The 22,258-nt window shown below is 34.6% G+C and overlaps 3 protein-coding genes across 4 annotated transcripts; 1 reads left to right on the top strand and 2 right to left on the bottom strand.

The window, feature by feature from the left end:
- Positions 1 to 587: 587 nt before the first annotated feature.
- LOC123314967 (E3 ubiquitin-protein ligase SHPRH) lies at positions 588 to 10,507 on the bottom strand. The gene is made up of 18 exons (XM_044900459.1): positions 10,056 to 10,507; positions 9,835 to 10,002; positions 9,546 to 9,770; positions 8,468 to 9,336; positions 8,065 to 8,260; positions 7,844 to 8,007; positions 7,151 to 7,321; positions 6,899 to 7,076; positions 6,485 to 6,750; positions 6,243 to 6,433; positions 6,066 to 6,158; positions 5,756 to 6,015; positions 5,603 to 5,703; positions 5,019 to 5,210; positions 4,732 to 4,959; positions 4,182 to 4,493; positions 1,030 to 1,190; positions 588 to 973 (listed from the first exon to the last, which is right to left on the bottom strand). The coding sequence occupies exons 1-18, from the start codon at positions 10,339 to 10,341 to the stop codon at positions 721 to 723; spliced, it is 4,314 nt and encodes a 1,437-aa protein (XP_044756394.1). The 5' UTR covers positions 10,342 to 10,507; the 3' UTR covers positions 588 to 720.
- Positions 1,400 to 3,844, top strand: LOC123314966 (exocyst complex component 2-like). The gene is made up of 2 exons (XM_044900458.1): positions 1,400 to 1,556; positions 1,635 to 3,844. Exon 2 carries the CDS (start codon positions 1,691 to 1,693, stop codon positions 3,710 to 3,712), a length of 2,022 nt encoding a protein of 673 aa, XP_044756393.1. The 5' UTR covers positions 1,400 to 1,556; positions 1,635 to 1,690; the 3' UTR covers positions 3,713 to 3,844.
- Positions 10,508 to 10,971: 464 nt separating the features above from the next.
- LOC123315693 (fatty-acid amide hydrolase 2-like) lies at positions 10,972 to 21,687 on the bottom strand. Of its 2 annotated transcripts, none has more exons than XM_044901520.1 (10): positions 21,534 to 21,687; positions 19,109 to 19,359; positions 17,172 to 17,391; positions 15,090 to 15,307; positions 14,806 to 14,917; positions 14,569 to 14,726; positions 12,172 to 12,414; positions 11,934 to 12,092; positions 11,694 to 11,876; positions 10,972 to 11,214 (listed from the first exon to the last, which is right to left on the bottom strand). In XM_044901520.1, the coding sequence occupies exons 2-10, from the start codon at positions 19,280 to 19,282 to the stop codon at positions 11,122 to 11,124; spliced, it is 1,560 nt and encodes a 519-aa protein (XP_044757455.1). In that variant the 5' UTR covers positions 19,283 to 19,359; positions 21,534 to 21,687; the 3' UTR covers positions 10,972 to 11,121. The 2 variants fall into 2 exon arrangements, with proteins under 2 accessions (XP_044757455.1, XP_044757456.1); XM_044901521.1 differs by having other exon boundaries at positions 19,109 to 19,356; positions 21,534 to 21,679.
- Positions 21,688 to 22,258: the final 571 nt, after the last annotated feature.

Below are 22,258 nucleotides of genomic sequence, written 5' to 3'. Positions count from 1 at the left end.
GTCTTGAAACTGACGTTATAAGAAAGTATATTTTTGTGCATAGGAGACATACCAAAATTTTATGATTGATAAGTCTCTTTAATATTTACGTGCGGAAAAGTACTACCATTGTTTATAGGGGTTATATAAACAAGGGTACTACTTTCCAAACGTCAATGCGTGTGGACAGTAATACCTACTTTCTAAACCTTAGTAGGAAAAATAATTATTGAGCTTAAGTCAGCTGCGTTTTGAATTGAAACGAAACATCAGGGAGGGCATTGAATTTTTTTTCTATATATTTTATTTTTCACCTCTACGGTTAGAAACTGACAGGATTTTTGTTAGATCAATGAAACAAGGGATTCTTCTGATACTATCGATTTTTACAGGTTGAACTTATTCGGTCGTGATTAAGCGAGTAAAATCGCAGGAAAGAAGCAAAAGCTGATACAGTGTTGTAACAGATTGGAAAGGAGTGATAGTAAGGGTGATTCAATTAAAAGCATTTTTTCTTCACTGTTGATTTAATTCATTTTGGTATTGTACAAAATATTTTGTAACGGAAATATTTAAATAACCATGTTTTTAATTCTTATATTTCTACATTTTATAGCCATTCGCGGAATGTAAAGAATACTTAATAACATATTTTTAGCAAAATTTATAATATAACTCGCAGAATTAAATAAACCAATTATGCATAAAAATACTGAACATATTCCAATGCAAGTTTGAAATTTATTCCTGATATGAATTGGACTCAGACGAAACATTTCCTGCTTCAATTTCGGCAGTATTATTTTCAGCATGTTCATTTTCATTATCATCATCATCATCATTGTTTTCATATATATCTATATTTTCGAATAAGAGCTTTAATTGCTCAAGGGTAACTTTATTTCTGTCCCATTTATCTGCATCTCTACTTGTTGCAGTCATTATACTTTCTTCGATTGTGTTTCTGATGCAGAACTTGTGAACGAACGTTGGCCTGAAAATGATAGATAATGAAACGCAAAATTTACAAAGAGATTCCTACAAGCGTACTTCGTCTGGCCTATACGGTGAACCCTTCCAATCGCCTGCAGCTCTTCGCCTGGGTTCAGCAATGGTTCCATGAGGATAACATGAGTTGCTTCAGTGAGATTGAGACCTTTTCCTCCTAAATTTATAGGCAGTAGAAGAGCAGTCACCTTTTCCTTCTCGTCCTGTAACAAAAAAAAATGCGAAATCATGTACAAGATTTACTTCTCTAAAATTCCCTTTTAAACTTTTCGTATCAGAGGATACTAATTTTTCAGAAATAAAATATAATTAGGGAATCATGATTCACAAATTTTGAGGGCCATTCGATTCCGTGAAGTCATGAAGAAGAACATCTGTAAGCTGTCATAAGATTTTGTTTGACATAAACGTCAGATTGACAACTGTTCAATGTTCAGAGGTTAACATTGTTAAAAATTAAATGGGGGCGGCATCTTTACCATTTGATACTTGAATTTTCCTTATTTAAGTTTGAGGAGGAAGATGACCAAAACAGAGCAGAAACCAAAGATTACCTACCTTAAGTTTAGGTATACTTTTATAGGATCAATGATACATGAATGTATTCCACTTCCAATGATTTTTTTTTAATTTACTGTAATTTTCAGCTAACTGAAAGAACTTGAAGAAAAAAGCTTTTAATATTTTCTCAAAAACCAAGAAAATGAATCATCCAAAGCAGGAGGTGATTTACACCAAAAAACTACAAAATTCTATTATTAAGTCCGAAATAGAAGCTAAAAAGCTATTTGGGGAAGTATTAGTAAATAGGGACAAAGTAGAACGGACAAGAAATGCTTTGAGCATACTAACTAGGTTCAAATTTTTATTTTGCTTGCCCTCAACTATAGTGAAAAATATAGAAAAAGCAGAATATGAAGTAGTAATTAACGATTATATGAGGGTACGAAATTTGTTTGAAAGATCAGATGTACCAATTTTCCAGGCTGCACTAGCTGAAATTAACTTGCATATAGAGGGACTGATTAAAAAATTACATTTAGAGCTTCAAACAATGCCAATCAGTGTAGAGCAACAAAAACAGATTATAAGATACTTAATGAATCTAGATTGTCCCTTCGATCCTGCTTGGGATGCCATTAAGAGTAGATCAGACTACATCAGTGAAACTATAAAATCTGTTTATACTTTTTATAAAAGTTTAGATAAAGGGGAAAACGGACAAAAAACCAAAGTGAACAATACAAAATGCAAATATATGCAACAGCCTGATCCAGTGCCTATGAATATTACTTTTGCAGAAGAAATGTGCTCCACAATCTCGGATAACTTTCCTGATCTATGGAAAATTAGTCAAGCCTATTTCAATCAAGAACTACAAACAATAATTGATACTTCCAAAACCGAAGATATAAAAAATATGGTGATGTCACTAATGCAGGCATTCTGTAAAACTATAAGGTCAGCCATTATACCACACACATTAGAAGCAGCAGATCGAAATAGTTTAGGTTCCTGGTCTAGTCCCGACTTGAGAGACATGGCACTTTATCTACCTGAATTGCTCCGGTCAATCAGATCAACATATGCAACGCTTATCAAATTAGATTTACCAAGAGATGCCTTAGCCATAATTTCTGCGCTCCTCCTTGATTTGAGGATTTACTGTATGGTTGTTCTATTCAAACAAACAATAAATCAAATAAAATTATTGGATGAGGATTGGAATTTGCTTTATAATAAGAAGAAAAATGGTATAACAAATCTTCCTGTTAAGTTTGAACAGATAGTACAAGATGTCATACAAGTGGTGAAGGAATCTGTTCTATCTAATGAAAGAGGAGATAGTTCGTTATTGAAAAATCCTTCGGCATTGAAGGAACTGCACAAACAGGTCGAAAATGTCTTGTCTGCTTTTTATAATTTACTTCAAGAATTATCATCAAGTGATGATTATAGCGATGAAGAAGAGAATTCTTCTGCCACCTCCCATTTGATAGGTATACCGATAAATATGTATAAATATGAAAATAACTCAAAAAGTTATTCCCCACCGTGGGAACACAAGCTGCTCATCACAATGTCAAACTGTATGTTCACTAGAAATATAGTTTTAGATAATATATTCAAAGCCTTTGTGAGTAGCGGCTATCCACAGCCAGACGAACCAGTTAAAAATACCAAATATAAATTAGAAAATTTAGAGAAGTTGATTCTAGAAAAATACCTCGAGCAAAAAAGTGACCCAATTGTCGGAACCATCGAGCCATCCATGTATCTCGGAAGATTCGACTGGGACTACAAATTTCCCCCAAACGACATTCAAGAGTACGTAAAGGAATGTATCAATAATCTTATTCAGGTACATGCAGAAGTCAACAGTGTATCGCCAGCATTGGTTGAAATGATTCTTCCACAAATAGTACAAACAATAGCCGAAGAAATATATAGACTTATGTCGTGTGTAAGGAAATTCAGCAACCCTGGAACTCAACAGGCCAGAATAGACATCATAGCTATGAGGGAATTTTTCTCCCATTATTGTAGCGAGAATGCGAACGTTCATTTTCAAGATGCCCTCGATCTAATTCCCAAGTTGGACGAAGAGGAAGAGAAAAAAGTTCAGGAGATTCTGAGACAGGTTCGCCCGAGGATGAAAATCCAAATGATATGTCTTGGAGCTACTAAAAACGGCCCCAGCAAAGAAACAGCAGATTCAATTTAGTGTAAAATCGAGTAACAAAATAGTAATTTATAAAAGATGTAAAATTTTGTAAATACTTAGTATTAATTGGAGATAAATATTTTGTAATCAGTCATATAATTTTGATTGGAAATATAACTGTGTTGCTTATTATTCAAGTTTTTAATTTTCCACATTTGATGAAAATGAAAGGTCATAACCGATTAACTAAATATGATTGAGTTTCTGAACAAGCTTCTAAGAGATTTCCTGGTAACAAGAAACTTGAAATATCATCAAAATACACCCTTGAATCTGTAAGTGCTCGTTCAAAAAGATCAAATCTAACCTAACTTTGACTCAACTTGTACTAATATATTGTCATAATAGTCAAATATTGTACATAATTCAACGAAAAAAAAATTCAAACCTATTAAAATAGATATTTGAGATATTATCCTCCTGAAAAAGAAGATTGACCTATCATGCAGAAATTTGAAAAAATTCTCACCTTGAAGTGTTCAATACGTTCCTCCAGTTTGTTGGCCAGTAGAATTTCGGTTTTGATCTCGTTCTTAACCAGAGCTTCCTTCAGGACCTTCAAAACCGCCAGCCATGAAGAAAATACCAGTATCTTAACGTTTTCATCTTCGTCTCTCAGCTCAAATATCAGTTTTATGGTAGCCTCGATCTTAGTTGAGAAATTTCCACGTATATTGAAATTCTCATCATCGTTTTTCATTGCTGCTGATCTTATGTACGAAATATCTTGAATAACTATGGGTTGACGGCAAACGCAACAATTTATATGCAGTCCCCCTGTCTGTTTGAAGAAACCGTTAATATACAAAACGCAATGATTGAATTATTTGTAGTTGGAATTAATTCGTAGTTTCTTGCAGATAGTTTCTTGTGTATTACATTTTTCTATTCTTCTCCGGAACATTAAATTAACAGGAAGAAAAGAATTATAAATAAAAAAAAAATTATAACATAATTTTCAAGTAGTTTCAAAGTCCCCAAAGAAAAAACTTCGAGTTAATTCCAGCACATTTTATCACCTTATGAATCAAATTGTGTAAACACTCCATGCAGTAACTGTGGCCACAAGGTAATATGCTCCAGTGCTGGTCCAGAACGTTTGTACATATTGGACAGGGATCGGGGCTAACACCTTCATATTGCTGTTTCCTCAATGTTTCCAAGTAACTCCTAACACCTAAATTTTTTTCTAATTTTTTCGAGGAAGTTGATTCGTCCGATTTCAGTAACATCATGTGATAATCAAGCTATTCGAAAAACCAAGTTGAAATATGCTGAAAATCTGTTTAGATCATCATTTACTCACTTCATACTCGTTTAAATGGTACATTGTGTCCAGCTTGTTCTCCACTATATAGGAAAGTCTTTTGAGAGCAGAATTTTTAGAATTTTTCTTGTCTTTGCTTGGGTCTTCCAGCCTCAATTTTATTTTGCACATATCCAGTTCATCCTGGGCAGCGACTTGTTGGTAAATATGGGTCCAAAGTTTTCGCAATTCCTGAAAAAATTGTATCTAGCGAACCCAACAGACTTTGTTCTGCCATATAACATTGACGCAACTTAAAATTTTGAGTTTAATATTCCCATGTACAAAATTCAAGCACAATAGTTCGATAGATGTGAATCTAAACTAACTGAGGCCTCACACTACCCCGCGCACAAAATGCTATTGAAAGTTGAATTGAAATATTGAAAGTTGTATAACTCGACTGCAACGCTACCAATGAGGCTCAATTGTAAATTAAAACCATCCTGAGCCTGCCCCAAACACACGAACAGAATTTCATAACAAACAGTCAGGCCGTCTAGGAGTACAGTGACAAAACATAGAGTAGATTAAGACAACTAAAATCCACAAACAGCAAATAAATATCATTTGGAAGAACTGACCTTGAATTCTTTCTTTATATTATCTAATATATTCAAATGAATCTCCCCATCTTTCACAAGGGCACTCGGAGCATTCTTAGCCCTAAGAAAAGTATGCAGGGCTGAAAATCATACTAATTTAATATAACAATGAGACAAAACAATTCATGTTACTTTTCAAGATGATTTCTTGTGATGTCAATTTCCAACTGCCTTGTAGAGACATATCTTCAAAAGTGACAGTCCTTTTGGTCATCTGAAATATCTTAAATTCGTATTTTTTGAGAAAATCCTCCGCAGAACAGAGAGGGCACTTTTTCCTCCTTCTTCCTATATCCATCTCGTCAGGTCGTAAATGGCAATCAGTGGCTTTCCTAACAATAATATGATCTATGATAATTTTATATTCTTCATTTTCCTTGCACGTGAACAAGCTGAAAAAAAAATATTATTTCGAATAATCTCAGGATTAATCTAAACTGACCCATTGATTGTATTAATGAGTTCTGCTCTGTAGTCAATAACTTCCTCATTCCAACGTGCAATAAAATAAAGCATTCTTCTTTCACAACCTAAGCTGCAATCAATGAAAAAATTGTAACATTCCATCAAAATATCATTTGATAAAATCAAGGACTATTCTTAATTTCTTGAAACTCACTCAATGGGACACTTAATATGAGCTATATCGTGATTATTTTGTATCCTGTTTCGTAATTCATCAGTGAAATTTTCCATTAAAACCCAGTCGAAACCCTCTGAGAACCATTCACCCTCCTTAAGTGAGAATTGATTCTGTAATTTCTCTATAGCTAATTGGGAATTGATGGATTCTTGGTAAGCTACGAAACTCTGGAAAAAACAAGATCAGATCTCATGAAAACTCTCAAACTAACAACTCACATTGTGAATAAATTTCTGAATGTACTTTTGTTCTAAGATTTCACAATCGTGTCTCAAAGTATCGTCATGTAAAGTGGGAGGAATTCCCACATTTTTTTCAAGTAAATCAGCGAGATTGTGCATTGTATGTATTAGTTGTAACTTATCGACAGTTAAGTTATTTTCGGATTTTTCTTCTGAAAATCTAGCCGATAAATGCATCACTTTACGGTACTCGTCAGCTGCTTGAGCGGGATTTTGCATAAGTAGATGAATTCCCGCAAGCCCTGTGAAAATGGGAGTAATTTCAGATTTACATTTCATCGAAACCAACATATTAAAATGAAGCAACTGGTGCATTTCCTCTGAAGTAGTGCCCTCAACAACCTAGTGGAAAATTTTGTTTTAAATGGTATAAACAACAAGTTTACTCACCGTTCAAAGATGAAACAACTACTCTCAAAAGTTCCTCACTTTCGTTTGTATTCTTAAGGATCAAAGCTTCCAGCAAATCCTTCATTGTGGAAACTTGTTTTTTAGTGGCTAAATATTTACCCCGCTCTGTGCTGGGATGTGTACAAACTTGTCTCAGTGATAAAAGTGGAACCATGATCTTCAATTATCAGTAAAGTTTACATATTAATAGTTAAATAAAAATAAATTACATGATTTAATATTTATCGTCACCTTTTTCAATAAGCTTCTATCCAATTTGACCAAAGGTATATTGGTATTGATGTTTTTCAAAGTTGCCAGAAATGCTATAGAACACAATTCGTGTTCCTTATTATAGAAAAACTTCTCCACTGCAGAGAATTCCAAGAAATGTTCTTTCACAACTTGTTTCGGTATACCAATCTAAAAAAATAGAATTGTACCAGATTTATTATCTACTTTTTCACCGACGGAAAGTACCACTTTCAGCACTTGTTAGGGAAACTAGTGTATCTTTTCCGTTTTAGTGCGAGAAAGTGAATTTTTCTCTGGCTTTTTTCGGAAAGTGATTTTTTCCGCACTGAAGCGGAAATGTGGTACTTGAGGTCAAGAAAGTATCACTTTCTGCACTTGTTAGAAAAATATATATTTCCAACTCCCGTGCGTTCTTACCTACTTTCACACACATTCTGAATTGAAATATGTGAATTTCTCTCAGAATATTGACGGAAAGTGATTGTTTTTCATACTAGTGAGGGAAAGCTCAGAAACTGAAATGGGTGAAGGAAAATGAAGTGTCTTGCCGATGAATGTCGCGTGCGGAAAGTGTCACTCTCTTCTGTTGTTCAGAAAATAACTACTTCAATATTTATATAGAATATATGAAATTATTTCAACATTTTGAGGAAGAAATTTGATTGATATGAATGCAAACCAATGTTGTACCTGATCAATTACTTCTGCCTTTGTAGATCTCCACATAATCTTTGAAAGGAATGAACAAAGAGGTTCAATATTTCCATTCATATAAGGAGTATACAATAAGTTTTTCCAAGTATCTTCTTCATTGTAAGGTTCAATTTGTAGGTAATCCACCATTCCAAATAAATCTGGAGGAATAATATTTCATTTTAAACTCAAAGATGTTTTTTTTTTAATTTTTTCACCTCTGATATCTTTAGAAATAGGTGTACCGCTCACAGCCCAACGAATGTGAGCCGTCAGTTTTTTGGCCATTTCAGAAACGATTCTACCGGGTGTTTCAACAGTTTGTGCTTCATCCAAGCATAATCTCCACCACTTGATTCTGGATAAAGGGCTGCCTTGGAAATCATACTTTCTTTTTCGCCTGAGCTCACATACCTGTATTGTTGGAGAAATTGCAGGAATAATGTAAATATCATTAAAAATCCTATATGCTTATCTACAAAACTGGTCATGTGATAAACCTACACCTAATCACAATTTTGTGCTGAAAATTAGCATTTTGGGGTTTTTGACAATGAACATTCTCCAAAAAATACTTCAAACCTCTGCAACTGTAACTATAATGTAGAATAATTATCTTACCTTTCCTTTCTCGGTTAATCTGAATTCGGCTTGTAAAACACTATAAGTTGTTATTACAACATCAAAATCTTTGAAATACGTTGGATATACTGGAGTTTTATTGGAACCTTCGTAGACCAAAACTTTAAGTTTTTTATCAACATGCTTTTTTATTTCATTACACCACTGAGTTCTCAAAGAAACCGGTGTAACAATTAAAGTGGCACCCGACTCTATTAGCGGATACTCTAACCAACAAGAAGGACATCGATACTCTCCCAAACGTTTTTCATAACCTAAACACTCTTTATGCTGAATTTTTCCACAATCAACACACTTTATTTGTCCACTTTTATTGAAAGTTTCACCACATATGCAATGAATAGTCTCCACTGGTTTGTGAGGTTTATGATTTACTTCACTAAGACTCTTGTTATACCAAAGTTGCAAGGCAACCCAATTTTTTTGTTTTTTTGCTGACGTCTTCACCCAATCTTGAGGCACTTGGATGTCCCTTGCACTATATTCAACATTTTTATCATCTTTTGGTGTTAGTTTGATTCGCTTCCTAGGGGCCTTTTTTTTACTTTGTTTTTTAAAAACAGGTAAATCTATATTGTCATTGTCTGATAATTCTTCAGAATCATCACCTTCAACTAGAATCTTTGAATCTTGTTGTTTTTCATCTTGATTATTGTTGAAAGGATTATTCAGAATCAGAGCTAAAAATTCAACTGTTTTCCCCAGACCCATCTCTTCTGCCAAAATTCCACCCCTACTTGAGCATGAAACTACTGGTTTTATTGGAGTTACATGCCCTGAAAATTTATCAAAAAACAGCTCCTTGCCCGATGGAAGTTTCACTACCATGTAAAGGGGATGAAGATAATCTGAAATGAAATTCATCAATAAATTTTACTTAAGCAATGATTAACTACGAAATAGCTGGGATGATATGTCGAAAAAAATACTGTAATTGCCAGTTGGAACTGGTCAGTTTGAATTGTCAGTGTCATTAGGTATAATTACAAGACCAAACTGGAAATTATATTTTTTCTATATGTCTGCTCAGAGGCCTCAGAGCTCTCATAACATTTACCTTCTTCCTCCTCAACATTCTTCTCTCTCTTGATCATCCATTTGACAGCATTTACCTGATACGGCCTTAGGATCGGTTTCAATGAAGGAAGCTGTACATTATCAGAATCAAATGTTGCAGGATCACATCTCCTAGTAGATAGTTGTGTATATAGGTTATCTATTTCTTGAACCCCATAAAGCTTTTGCGGTATATTATCATCCTCCAATGTTTCAAGGGGACATTCTGAAATTATCATAGAGGTTTTGACTGATAAAAAATAAAAATGAAATTTTTCTCAAGTTTTCACCTGAAGATGATAAACTAATGCTATGTGTAATTTCTAATACTGTCTTCAAAGAATTTCCAATCCTTGTATTGAATTTGGGCAGTGGCAGTTCTCTAAAATAAATATTCATGAATAAATCTTGTTGTACAAGGAGAAATCGAAAGCTGAACACGTTGGCAGTGAATATTTCTGAAAACAAATTCACGTTAAATCTGATAGGGCAGAATTACGAAACTTCGCACCTTTCAATAATTCAGTATCCATGATAAGAGTGACAATAACAGAGATCTCATCAAATTCGAGATGTATCCTATCAACTTCATCAGTAACACAAAGAAAAGACACCCTACATTTCATCCAATTTTCTGGAGGATAATTCAGGGTTGTGCCCACCAAAATTTTACCGATTAAAAGATTTTCATCACAAGTAGTGCTGAGAGGCGTTGATTTAATAGTTGGAGTTCTTGGTTTCCGGCTTTTAGGAATATTAACATTGCATCTTACAGCTTGCACTTTTTTCCTCACCATTTTCAAAGAATTAAGTGAATGACAGAGATTGTATCACACCTCTCACAATGAATCTTTTTATTGAGTTTACGACGTTGAAACTTTTCGAAATAATACTGAAATTTGAAGGAGAGAAGAATGATGATATTATAATACCGAATCCCTTGTTTACAAAATAAAAATTTTAGGTTAGGTGAACTGTTTACAAAAACCAAAGAATCGTATCATATCATTTCAAACATAGAACACGAGTCGTTTCTTCTCCCTTTTTTCGGACTCAGCTGTAATTATATACCCAACTACTCCATTTTATTTTTTCCACTCGGTTCCCCCAGGGCTAAAATCATAGTACTTGTACTTATAGTTTATTCGTCTTGAAAGATATTTCACAATCTATAGAACATGCTAGAAATAACTTAAGCTAAAGAATGCCATTCAGATATTTTTCGACACTCTTCAATCTCTTGTTCTTCAATCAACGGTTTATATTTTATACAAATTTGGCCACTCATCACTTTTTTTTTCCTGTTGGTCCTGCAGCTTGAAGGCAGAAGGCAGAGTGTCTACTGAATGTCTTCATAATCAATCAAGAGTCAACCAACCCGAACTCGAAAAGAAACAATATGAAAGGATATCAATCTGGAGAAAACGGACTTAAAACACATATATTTACATAAAATCTCTGAGATACACAAACATAACATAAATATCGAAATCCTTCAATCAGATATACATAATGGTGGATCTCCACAACAGGAAGAATAAATAAAATAGTTAAAACATTGTTGAAAGAGTTTCCGTTTAAACTCTTGGGGGTGTCCATCCTCCAAAGCATTTTTCGAGTTCTTCAGCCACAGCTAAGCATAATCTGTCTTGATTAGGTCCAGCTATCACCTGTCCAAAATAAAAAATCCATTATTTATATATATATAGAGTGGGCTATTGAAGACGAAAAACAATTCTGAATTGAATATCATAACAAAGATATTATGTAATATCTTTGGAACATAATTACGAAATTTGTCCGTCATATTGGAGCCGCCATCTTGAATTTTCATATTTCGACAGAAGAATCTTAATCTCCTATCCCGACAACCCTCAAATATCAATTCTGGATGAAATCAGATCACATTCAAACATTGAACTCTAAAAGAACTTCTTTTAGAGTTCACTGCATTCAAAATTCCTTCGCCATTTTGAACCCCCATTTTGAACCGCCATTTTGTTTTTGTTTTCTTACAAGTGGTCTAAAAAATTGGTTACATGATTTGACCGTGGCAACAGAGTGAGCCATCTATAGACGGTTGTAGTTGATTTAAGCATGGTAGGGTTCAAGTTAGAAGGGTGAAAAATATTTGAGTCCTATCTTCTACCTGTAAACCAAGAGGAATTCCTTCAGGTGTAAGGCCACAAGGAATATTCGTGGCAGGAAGACCAAGAGTATTGAAAGGCATCATGTACACATTGGCTACTACTTCGGACATCACAGCTGCATGTTTGGGCGCTACTTTGTGAAATGTTGGATAAAGAAGAACCCCATCGTCTCCAAGTTCTAACTGAAAATATAAATGGGATTAACAAGAATTTGATTAAAAATCGAGAAAAAATCTTACTGCAATTTTCCTCTTGATTTCTTCGTTCATTGCGAAGTGTTTCTTGTTGGAAATTATATTGCTCAGTCCCATTTGGAATTTGCAAATAGCATATTGGGATGTTATTTCAGACATTCCAAAAAGTGCTCTGAGGAATTCCAAATAATAGCCATGATTTTGCTGAAAATGGCATAGTTCAAATAAAATACATAACTCCATTAACACGTTTAGATTTTAATGAATGTAGAATTAGTCTTACTCCTTTGAACAAATCTGGACAACCTTCCAGATTCAAGTTTGTCATGAGTGTTGAGGATATTTCAAATAAATCACGGAAGTCCTCTTCAAAACAACATTCATGTATGATCTTAGCCTTAGAAGACGTTTCCAAAAATTTAACACTCCCATCGATGGCTTCTTTTATTTCATTTTGAACTGGGGGATTATTGATGGAACGGGGAGCTTCCTTCATATAATAAACCCTCAATTTCTTCAGGTCAACCTGTAACGATTTCGAAAATATTTAGATTTCTTGTAGGTATGTGATAAGGAGCTGACAATTGCTGGAAGGAAACATTTTAGCAACGAAAAATTTGAATGAGCGCATAAATTATACAAAAATTTCACATTTACATATCATCCTAACTTGTTCCAGTAATGTGGTCGGGTGAATTTTCGTATTCACCTGAAAATAGCTACTATTTTGACGAAAATGATTATCTGTTATCTTGATGAGTAGGTATATTAAATATTGAGAGTAACAAGGAACTAAACATTCGAGGTTATTAATTTGTGCATAATTACTAGTCTAGAACTGGTCTATTTCGTTTTTTTATCTGATTTAGATTTACATAAATAACGTGCACCCAAGCATGGATTTTTAATGTTGTTATTATCGAACTTAACAAGGTCGTGTGAAATTTAATTCGCTGTCTACGATAGACCCATCTCGAAAATACACTGCGCAAAAAAATTAACGCACATTATGGAAATCACAAATTTATTCTACAACTGAAGGTGTTCTCAATGATAATTATTTTATCAGAATTATGCATGAATATGTTATCCACTTTCAACGGTTTTCTTCAATACAGATGTTTTTTCCCAGCAGGAATAAAAAAAGATGATATTATCAGATTTTGAATGTATTGGCTCCATTCTAAAATCAGTTGTTCTCGATCAATTCTAGTGATCAATAGTTTTTCTTTCGTTTGATTTTCTACACTCGATCGCTATGCAACGCGAAACACGCAATCTGACCCAAGAGGAATGTGCCCAAGCGGTAGTTTTGCGAGAAAAAGGGTGGACATACACAAGAATTGCAGAAAGGTTTGGTGTTTCCCATACAAGTGTGTCCAGAATGTTGCAGCGATTCAGAGAGACAGGTATGAATGTCCGAAGACCAGGACAGGGTAGACCACGGGTAACAACTGCCATTCAAGAACGTTACTTGAGAGTTTCTTCGTTGAGACAACGGTTTGCAACCGCTCGCCTCCTTCAAATTCAGCTTGAGCAAACTCATGAGGTGCAAATTAGCACTCAGACAATAAGAAATCGCCTCAGAGAATATGATTTAAGGCCTCGTGTCGCGGCAAGAGGCCCAGCTCTTACCCCAGCCCATCGAAGGGCGCGTTTGGATTTTGCGAGAGAGCATATCCATTGGGAAGAGGCCGATTGGGAAAGAGTTCTCTTCACAGATGAGTCTAAATTCTGCCTCTACCATTGTGATCGACGTTCCCTTGTATACAGACATGAAAGATACTACTGGTTTCGGGGGAGGATCGATTATGGTATGGGGTGGAATATCTTCGACTGCTCGCACAGACCAAGTGGTCGTTGATAATGGAGCTATGAATGCTGATAAGTATATAAGGAACATTCTTGAAGAGCATGTAGTGCCATTTGCCCCATACATTGGTGAAAATTTCATTTTTATGGACGATAATGCCAGACCCCATCGTGCGCGCATCTTTCAGGAGTACCTTGAAGAGGTTGAAGTCTCTCGAATGGAATGGCCAGCAAGAAGTCCAGATCTCAATCCGATTGAGCAGGTTTGGGACAACCTCAATAGAAGGCTGAGAAGTTCAAAAAATCATCCAGCTACTCTTAATGACTTAGGAATCCAACTCGGAGAAATCTGGGAAGGATTCGATCAGAACATTTTAAGATCACTCATTTTGAGTATGAACCGTCGTTGCCGAGCTGTAATTAACGCAAGGGGTGTAAATACCAAGTATTAAATCAATTATATCAGCATTTCAGTATTTTGAAAATTGTTCATTTCTCTTCTTATTTCACATAAAATTCGGTGAAATCCTGAATTTTTCTTCCATTTAATGTGTCTTGTTTCGTTCAAAACCTTCACGAGAGAACATAAAAAATAAGTTATCTCGTAAGTTATAAAGTCAATGTAGAGTTAACTTTCATTAAAATTGAGATTTTCAGAATGTGCGTTAATTTTTTGCGCAGTGTATTATCCTATACACATCACGATTTATAGGGCCTCAGAATGTATTCAATTTGTGAAGCTGGCAGTAGGCATTGCCACACTATGCCCCTTTGGAAAAAAGGAAGCTGTTTTGACCGATTTTCTGTCGAAAAAAAAATTTCTACTCTTTCGATGACAGTCTGCAATCTTTGCTTGATAGACACTTACTTTTTCATGTAATCTCAAATCAACGGATTGTTTCCCGCATAATACTGTCATGACCAATTTGAGATCTTCTGCATAACGTGTCAAAGGTCCTATCGATGTATAATCATATGCTTTCTTGTCGTTTGGTAGGGGGAAGTGACCTCGTATTGAAACAGCCCCTAAAAAATTTTGTAATGAGATAATCTTGGCAATGTGCTAAATTTTTTTGATGAATGATATGATATAGTGATAACCTACTTGGCGATGGTTTGTGTCCGAATATTCCACAGCAGAATGCAGGAAACCTTACAGATCCAGCTAGATCTGATCCGATTCCAATAAGCGAGGCACCAGATCCCAACAAGGCGCCCTAAAAAAGGTTCTTTCATGATTGTTGAAAAAAGAAAGATAACACAAACCAAAAATATATTCCTCAAATTATTGGAGCTGTACGAATTATCACAAAAAATTTATTTTATTTTAATGTATTTTCAAAATCATTTAATCAGATCTGGTGATGAATGAAAAAAATCAATGCTTACCTCCCCACCTGAAGATGCACCAGTGTTTCTCGATAAATCATAAGGATTGCACGTTGTACCTGTGATATTGTTATTACAATAAAATCCCATCGACAGTTCGGGTGTATTTGATACCAATAGGGGAATTGCACCGGTCATTTTGAGTCGAGCCACTGCATCTCCATCACTCTCGGCTTTTATATCTCTCCTCGAGACAACCCCAACAGCCAAGCTCATTCCTAATAAAACACATAAGAATTACATATACCTATCTGATAGAGCTGAGAGATGCATAATTTATAAAGAATGATCACGCCTAAAGGCAATGAATACAATAATAAGGATAAATTCAGATGCATACCACCCGACGATATGAATATCAACAAGTGTTACGATCTGAATTGAACTAGCCAATTTGCCATCGTCAAGGCCCCAAATGGAGTACGCTCCACCGAAGAAAAGCAGATGCTGACCATGATTTCGGCCTCATTTGGCCTCATCAAAGCAACATAGCATTTTTCTACGGTGGAGAACGTTTGGAATTGATGGAACCCCACTCAATATTGGCATGTTCTACTGGGTACTACTTATACATTTACCCAGAGCGCCACCCAAATTGGCTAGTTCAATTCAGATCGTAACACTTGTTGATATTCATATCGTCGGGTGGTATGCATCTGAATTTATCCATATTTGGCGCTGTGGGTAAATGTATAGTACCCAGTAGAACATGCCAATATTAAGTGAGGTTCCATCAATTCCAAACGTTCTCCACCGTAGAAAAATGCTATATGTTGCTCTGATGAGGCCAAAAGAGGCCGAAACCATGGTCAGCATCTGCTTTTCTTCGGTGGAGCGTACTCCATTTGGGGCCTTGACGATGGCAAATTGGCTAGTTCAATTCAGATCGTAACACTTGTTGATATTCATATCGTCGGGTGGTATGCATCTGAATTTATCCTTATTATTGTATAATTTATGATTCAATTCGAGTCCACTCTTCAAACATACGAATTTAAAGAATCTTGGGTCTTGGGTTATTTTTTGGATATTCCCATAATACAAGGATTTATTAAAGAAAAAAACTGTCTCCATATGATGAGATTCTCAAGAAAACAGTTTTTGTAAATGTGAATCTAACTCACTTCAAAATATAAATGGGTAAATTTTTTAATTGGATTTCAGTTGTGTATTTGTGGATCATTTACTGGAAATAATAGTATTATATCATTTTCTCTGACGCAAAAACACTATAATCACAATGTTTATATTTTTTCCACTTGTGTGAAATTTGGAGTGGTTTTCGTTTGACAATGAAGAGTTATTCTTGGAAGCAAAAACGTGTATTAGTTCCATTACTACTATTATAATTCCTGCAAACACGAACGATATCGATTATATTGATTGATTTGTTTTTGTCCAGTTAACCCTCATTTTTTTTCTTATTCTCCATAAATTCAATTATTTATGTGCTAGATTGGAATTGCACTATAGCTTTAAGCTTCAACAAAAATCATGAAATCCCAAATTTCACACCTTATGGAGTGAATCGTTGATAGAGAATGTTTACACTGAAATGTTAACATTTCAGTGTATAAAGAAAAGATGAGGCAATTGCCTCATCTTTTCTGAATATTTCCTCTTTTTTTCATTGCGATATCTAACAGATTTTGAGTGAGAAAAATTACAGCAATTCATTAATGGATTGGCCGGTATGTTCACCAAACCTTAATCCAATCGAACATGTTTGGGACACTTTAGGTAAAAGCCTAAAGGAAATTAACAGAGACATTAGAGAATCAAGATACAATTAAAAAAAATGACAAGAACTATTCTGAATTTTGTTTTTTGAAGATAGATATTTGGATATTTTTTTCTCTTCTCTAAACCGAATCGTGAAAAGGGTCAGCAAGTATGAGTAACGAGAGTCTACCAACGGACGGATGATTTGCTCTTTAAAATCTCAACTCAGACACAACTGTTACCTTCGAGTGCTCTAATTGTACAAGAACATTACACAATATTCGAGTTTCTAATTCTCGAAGAATGCACATTGAACATTTGCAATATGCAGGTGCATTTTTCGCTGTAATTTCTCATTACCTGACACCATACAACTCTCTTTGATTGTAACTGGGACTCCCAACAACGGTTTGATCTTATGTAATTCATCTTCAGTTAGCGATGTCGTCCTTAGATAATCTGTAACGCTTTTTGCTTCTTTTAATGCCTCATCAAATCTGTCCTCCACCACTGCGTTTATGAGAGGATTCACTTCTTTTATTCTGTTTATGTAGGCACGTACAACATCTTCACATGAAACCTGCGAGAAACCAGAGATTTTATGAATAATAAATAAATTGACGAATAATTTAGTCAAGAATAAGATGCCAGATTAACGTTTGTCGATAATTGAACTATAGAAGCTATAGTTACCGGGGTTTTTTATTAATTTGTCACAAACTTAAGCAGATTTTAATACATAGCAAAAAATCAGGAATTTTTTGACGACAGAAAGAACAACTCTAAAAGAGCAACCTCTCTAGTCTCTAGTGATAAATCACGGCATTTCATCCACCCCGGCGCAACCGTTCGGTCTTGAGGAACTTATATCTGAACCCAACTTTTTGGGAATTTTTCGAAGATCAACCTGCGAGTAGTTTTTCTTCCAGGAAAATTATCGTAGATTCAAACGTGATACATATTCTAAAAGAGCAACACTTCTAGTAATGAATCTGAGATTTTCGTTCATTTCGGCACCGTTAGGTCTTGACGAATTCACGAGTGAAATTCGCAATTAGGTATTGAGAAATGCCATTTCCAAGATGAAAATCTAAACGAAGGGAGATAGACTTTCGAAATTACTCGCAATAGATTCAGCGTGTTCTAAAACCTATATTTTCATACAAAAATTTCAAATATCTGGCCCAGTTTAGGGGAAAATGATTTTTTTTTTGTTTTTTCATTTTTCATTTTCGAGTTGACTTCGAAGAGCTCTATGAAGTGCAATTCTCTATGGAATCATCAACTGTTTGGTTTTCTAGAATCTTCAAAACTAATTCTATGCACTCCATATCCTAAAACAGTAATAGAACATCCTGATTTTCAGACATAGTAGAAAATAGTTCATTTTAGGGGGGTCTAACCCCTTGCTCATTTTTGACCCAAAAAATCGACATTTTCGAAATCGAGTTTTTGTGCTTGGGTGGAAAGCTTATTATAAAACCTGAAATCCCAATTGGATCGAATATAACAGGAGATATCGCAGGTTGAAATTTGCAATTTTTGAAAAATGCCATTTCCTAGATGAAAATCTCAACGAAGGGAGATAGGCTTTCGAAACTGCTTGCAATAGATTCAGCGTGTTCGAAAACCTATATTTTCATACCAAAATTTCAAATATCCGACCCAGTTCAGGAGAAAATAATTATTTTTTCTTCCACTGTTTATTTTCGAGTTGACTTCGAAGAGCTCTCAGGAGTGCAATTCTCTATTGAATCATCAACTGTGCTCAATCTTTGAGAGATCAGAGTATTTTTGCCGCTATGTATACGTTCTATGCTATGAGCTCAAAGAAGTTTTCATACTTGTAATTATACTTTAATTCCGTTCAAAAGATATACACGGTGCTTAGATCCATATTAATAATAATTTTTTTCAGTGATTCTAGACGCCAAAACATGCAAAAAAACTCAATATCAGGAGGTATCAGTTGTATTCGTATTCAAATACAACTTCAAAATTTACAAAAGCTTGAATATTTTGAAAAAAAAAATTATATTATTGCGTTAGGTACTCTCTACACAAATTCACATATGTATTTCAGTGAAACGAAGGAGGTACATAGCAATTGATACAAAACTTGAATGAATTATTACAACTGGATCATTAAATCTCAGAAGTACTGTTTGGCTTTGGAAAAAAACGTTGCCATAGTATGCACTAATAAAAGGAAGGCGATGCTGCAAATCTTCAGTACCCTCGATAACAAAAATCAATTTTTCTTTCTACGTATAAATTGAGCGAATTGAAATACTCACTTTTTTCTTTCGAATCAGCTCAGCCAGCTTAGTTGCGCTAATCATCAAAAGTTCATCTGTTGGTGGAGGAACACACTTTCGTTTTTCACCCCGTTGCGAAACCGACAAATATAAGTTGACGAAAAAATTGATCGCCTTATTCCAGAGCACCAGAAATCTTAAAGCGAAACCCATCACTGCCAGGGTACCCAAACTCCAAATGGAACTTTTGAATCTATGGAACTATCTTGTTAGTTTGGAATCGTGAGCTGCTGCAAAAAATTTCGAATAATGAGTTGCCGGTATAGAAACCATTACGATCAAGTCGATGACGATTCACATCAAACTGGATGGAACAAGGAAGTGACCGTTGTACTTGAGTGATTGGTATCGTAGTTAATGAATTTTTTCCAGCGAAATCACTGATTTCTGAAGGCAATGAGGGTGATGATTTTCGGTATACAGGAAAGCAGAATTTCCTACTAAGTTCTGAATCTTGTACAAACAAATAGTCCCAATATTACAACGCCACTCTCCATAATTAGTCATATACAGTTATACACAATTGATTTTTCCAACACTGTTTCATCAACCCTTGTGGATGATGCAGATTTCATTTTTACAACTTAATGGTGTCCAGAAAGTCCCCTAGGATTGTTTACTTTGGGATCTTTTTTCTACAACGTTCAAGTTCTTCAAATCCCATAGATTATACAGGGTGATTCATAACTATTGAGACATAGGCTAAGGGCAGATTGTTTGGAACAAAATATGGCGATAGGACCAAATATACCTCAATAAAATATTGTTGTGGAAAAAGATAGAGGGCCTTAAAGTTGAATTTTTTTTCGTGTTTTGCTGATAATTTCACTGTATATTTTTTCATCCGTTTTTGAGAAAAAACACAATTAAACAGTTCAGAGCATCGGAAGGGGATTTGAAGTAACGATTTATTCATTTTATTCATTTCGATGATAAAGGTATATTTGGTCCTATCGCCATATTTTGGTCCAAACAATCCCCTTAGCCTATGTCCCAATAGTTATGAATCACCCTGTATAGGTGATGAAAAAATTACCAAAATCTTTTCAGGGATATTGACTAGAGAAACACCAGAAAATTGAAAAGGAATTTTGGTAAACGATAAACGAGGAAATTCAAATCATGAATACCCACTCGCCAATAATCTCTCGGTCAAATCATTCACAGATTACAGAGAAACGCCTATTCATAAAAAAATCTCGTAAAAAATGAGATGAAGTCCTGAATTTCGTATTTCTATAGTCACTGAAACGAGTAGGTATCTAATTTAATTTAATGAACTTGAATTAGGGAATTATCAAATTTCCGCGTTTAGTTACTCGCCATAATTTGGAATTTCGTGTTGTTTGTTCTTGTAATTGGCCAATTAAAAGGTAGAAGCATCTGTTATACGTATAAAATAAATTCATATTATAGGAACTGACCTAATACAATATTACTTTATATAATGTAAAGGTTGTGGTTTTCATATATTAGGGGATGTTTAGGAAAGACATTGGATCTCTAGACATAATTCCTTAAGGATTTTGGGTAATGGAAATATATATCCATTTATCTGAAAGCATTTCTTTACAGTGAAAAACTGAACAAAAATATTCTGTTTGAAATCAACATTATACAAAGACTATAAAAAACTATAAAACGTACTGCTTTAAATTTATCAACCATATTTCTCATTTTTTTTTCAACCTAAATTTTGTCTTATTCTGTTCTACCAGAACTATTAGATTTCAGTATCAGCTGCTGATATAGCTGCACATTTTTGTCAGCTTTTGTCACAAGCGGATTGGCTTATAACAAAATTTCAGGTAGTCTGTCAGAAACTTCAACAGCCAGTAATTTTTCTGGGTTAGTCACACACATTTTTTCACATCCTTCGTTTGGCATATGATGAAAAATAATTGTAGTACCCTATTTCCTTATTCTTACAAATGATGGTGAATTACTATAAAACAAGAGGTTGATGGCTGATGCATCAATGTTTTATTTATTAGAGTGCGCCAAAAAGTATCAATACTGAGGTGGAAAAGCACAATCTAGAAATGATCTTGTCATAATAATCTCGAGGAAACTAAATGGAATAATTAAAAATATCAAAGTATACTTAGATAGGTTTGCATGCAATAATTATAACTGTTTTCAATCGCTATCGTGACTGCTTAGCGTGCGGAAAACGATGTTTTCGCTTTAATTAGGTAGACCATCAGTACATAAAAACCCACGCAATTGTAGTAAATATCTGCAATTTGAAGTAACACTTTTTTTCTTTAGCAAAAAGTAAACTTTCATTTCACACCTATTTGAAAATATGATATGAAAAAATTTATTTGTCGGTAAACAAACATTTTTGTGGGTGAGACATGAATTTTTGGAATTAGTTCAAAAATTGTTGAAAATAACATACCTAGCAGATGAGAGCTGAATCAGTTAGGCTAGTCACAAAATACACTGAAGGTGTTCCAACAATGATTACCCTGACAAGTGCATTATTAGATTATAATCGATAAGTGATTGTTCCGTGACTTATTGAAAAAATTTATACAACAATGAGATGAAAGTTTATTGTGGCACTTCACTTACATAATTTGAAGCCTTATCGTATTCAAATTGTTATTATCTCGAATCCGTTTTGGATGAGGTCCCCTCATTATCAGCTCATGAAGTTCTAACATTTCTTCCATTCAGAAATGATAGTTTTGTTTCACAACCACTACAACAGAGGAGGGGGGAGAATTTTATAATTTCAGGGAATGTAGTCTAGAAGTCATGTCATTGATGTAAAAGGGCATTTTCCTGTCTAGAATCTAGAAGAGTAACTGGACAAATTCAATATTGGCTTTAAATTTCGATACAATCTGTTCAAGATGTTAATCTTGAACTTATGCCTTTTTGAATGCAATAGAATTGAAAAATTAAGTGAATATTTAGGGTTCACCTAAGAGTTTTTCTGAAAGTGTCATTGAAAAACTTTCAAAATGTAACCTAAATTAGCGTCAGCTTACTGCCAAATTTCATTGTTTGAAATTGTTCCATACAGAAGATACCTATTTTGAAGGTAGTAATTTGGTGGAGAATGGACTAACAGCAATAAATTGTACGGGAGATACCAGCGTTTTCGTTGTATCAACT

The sequence above is a fragment of the Coccinella septempunctata genome, chromosome 6, assembly GCF_907165205.1.
Source record: "Coccinella septempunctata chromosome 6, icCocSept1.1, whole genome shotgun sequence".
Taxonomy (NCBI): domain Eukaryota; kingdom Metazoa; phylum Arthropoda; class Insecta; order Coleoptera; family Coccinellidae; genus Coccinella; species Coccinella septempunctata.
The sequence above is the reverse complement of the archived record's forward strand: the minus strand, read 5'-3'. Positions and strand labels throughout refer to the sequence as shown.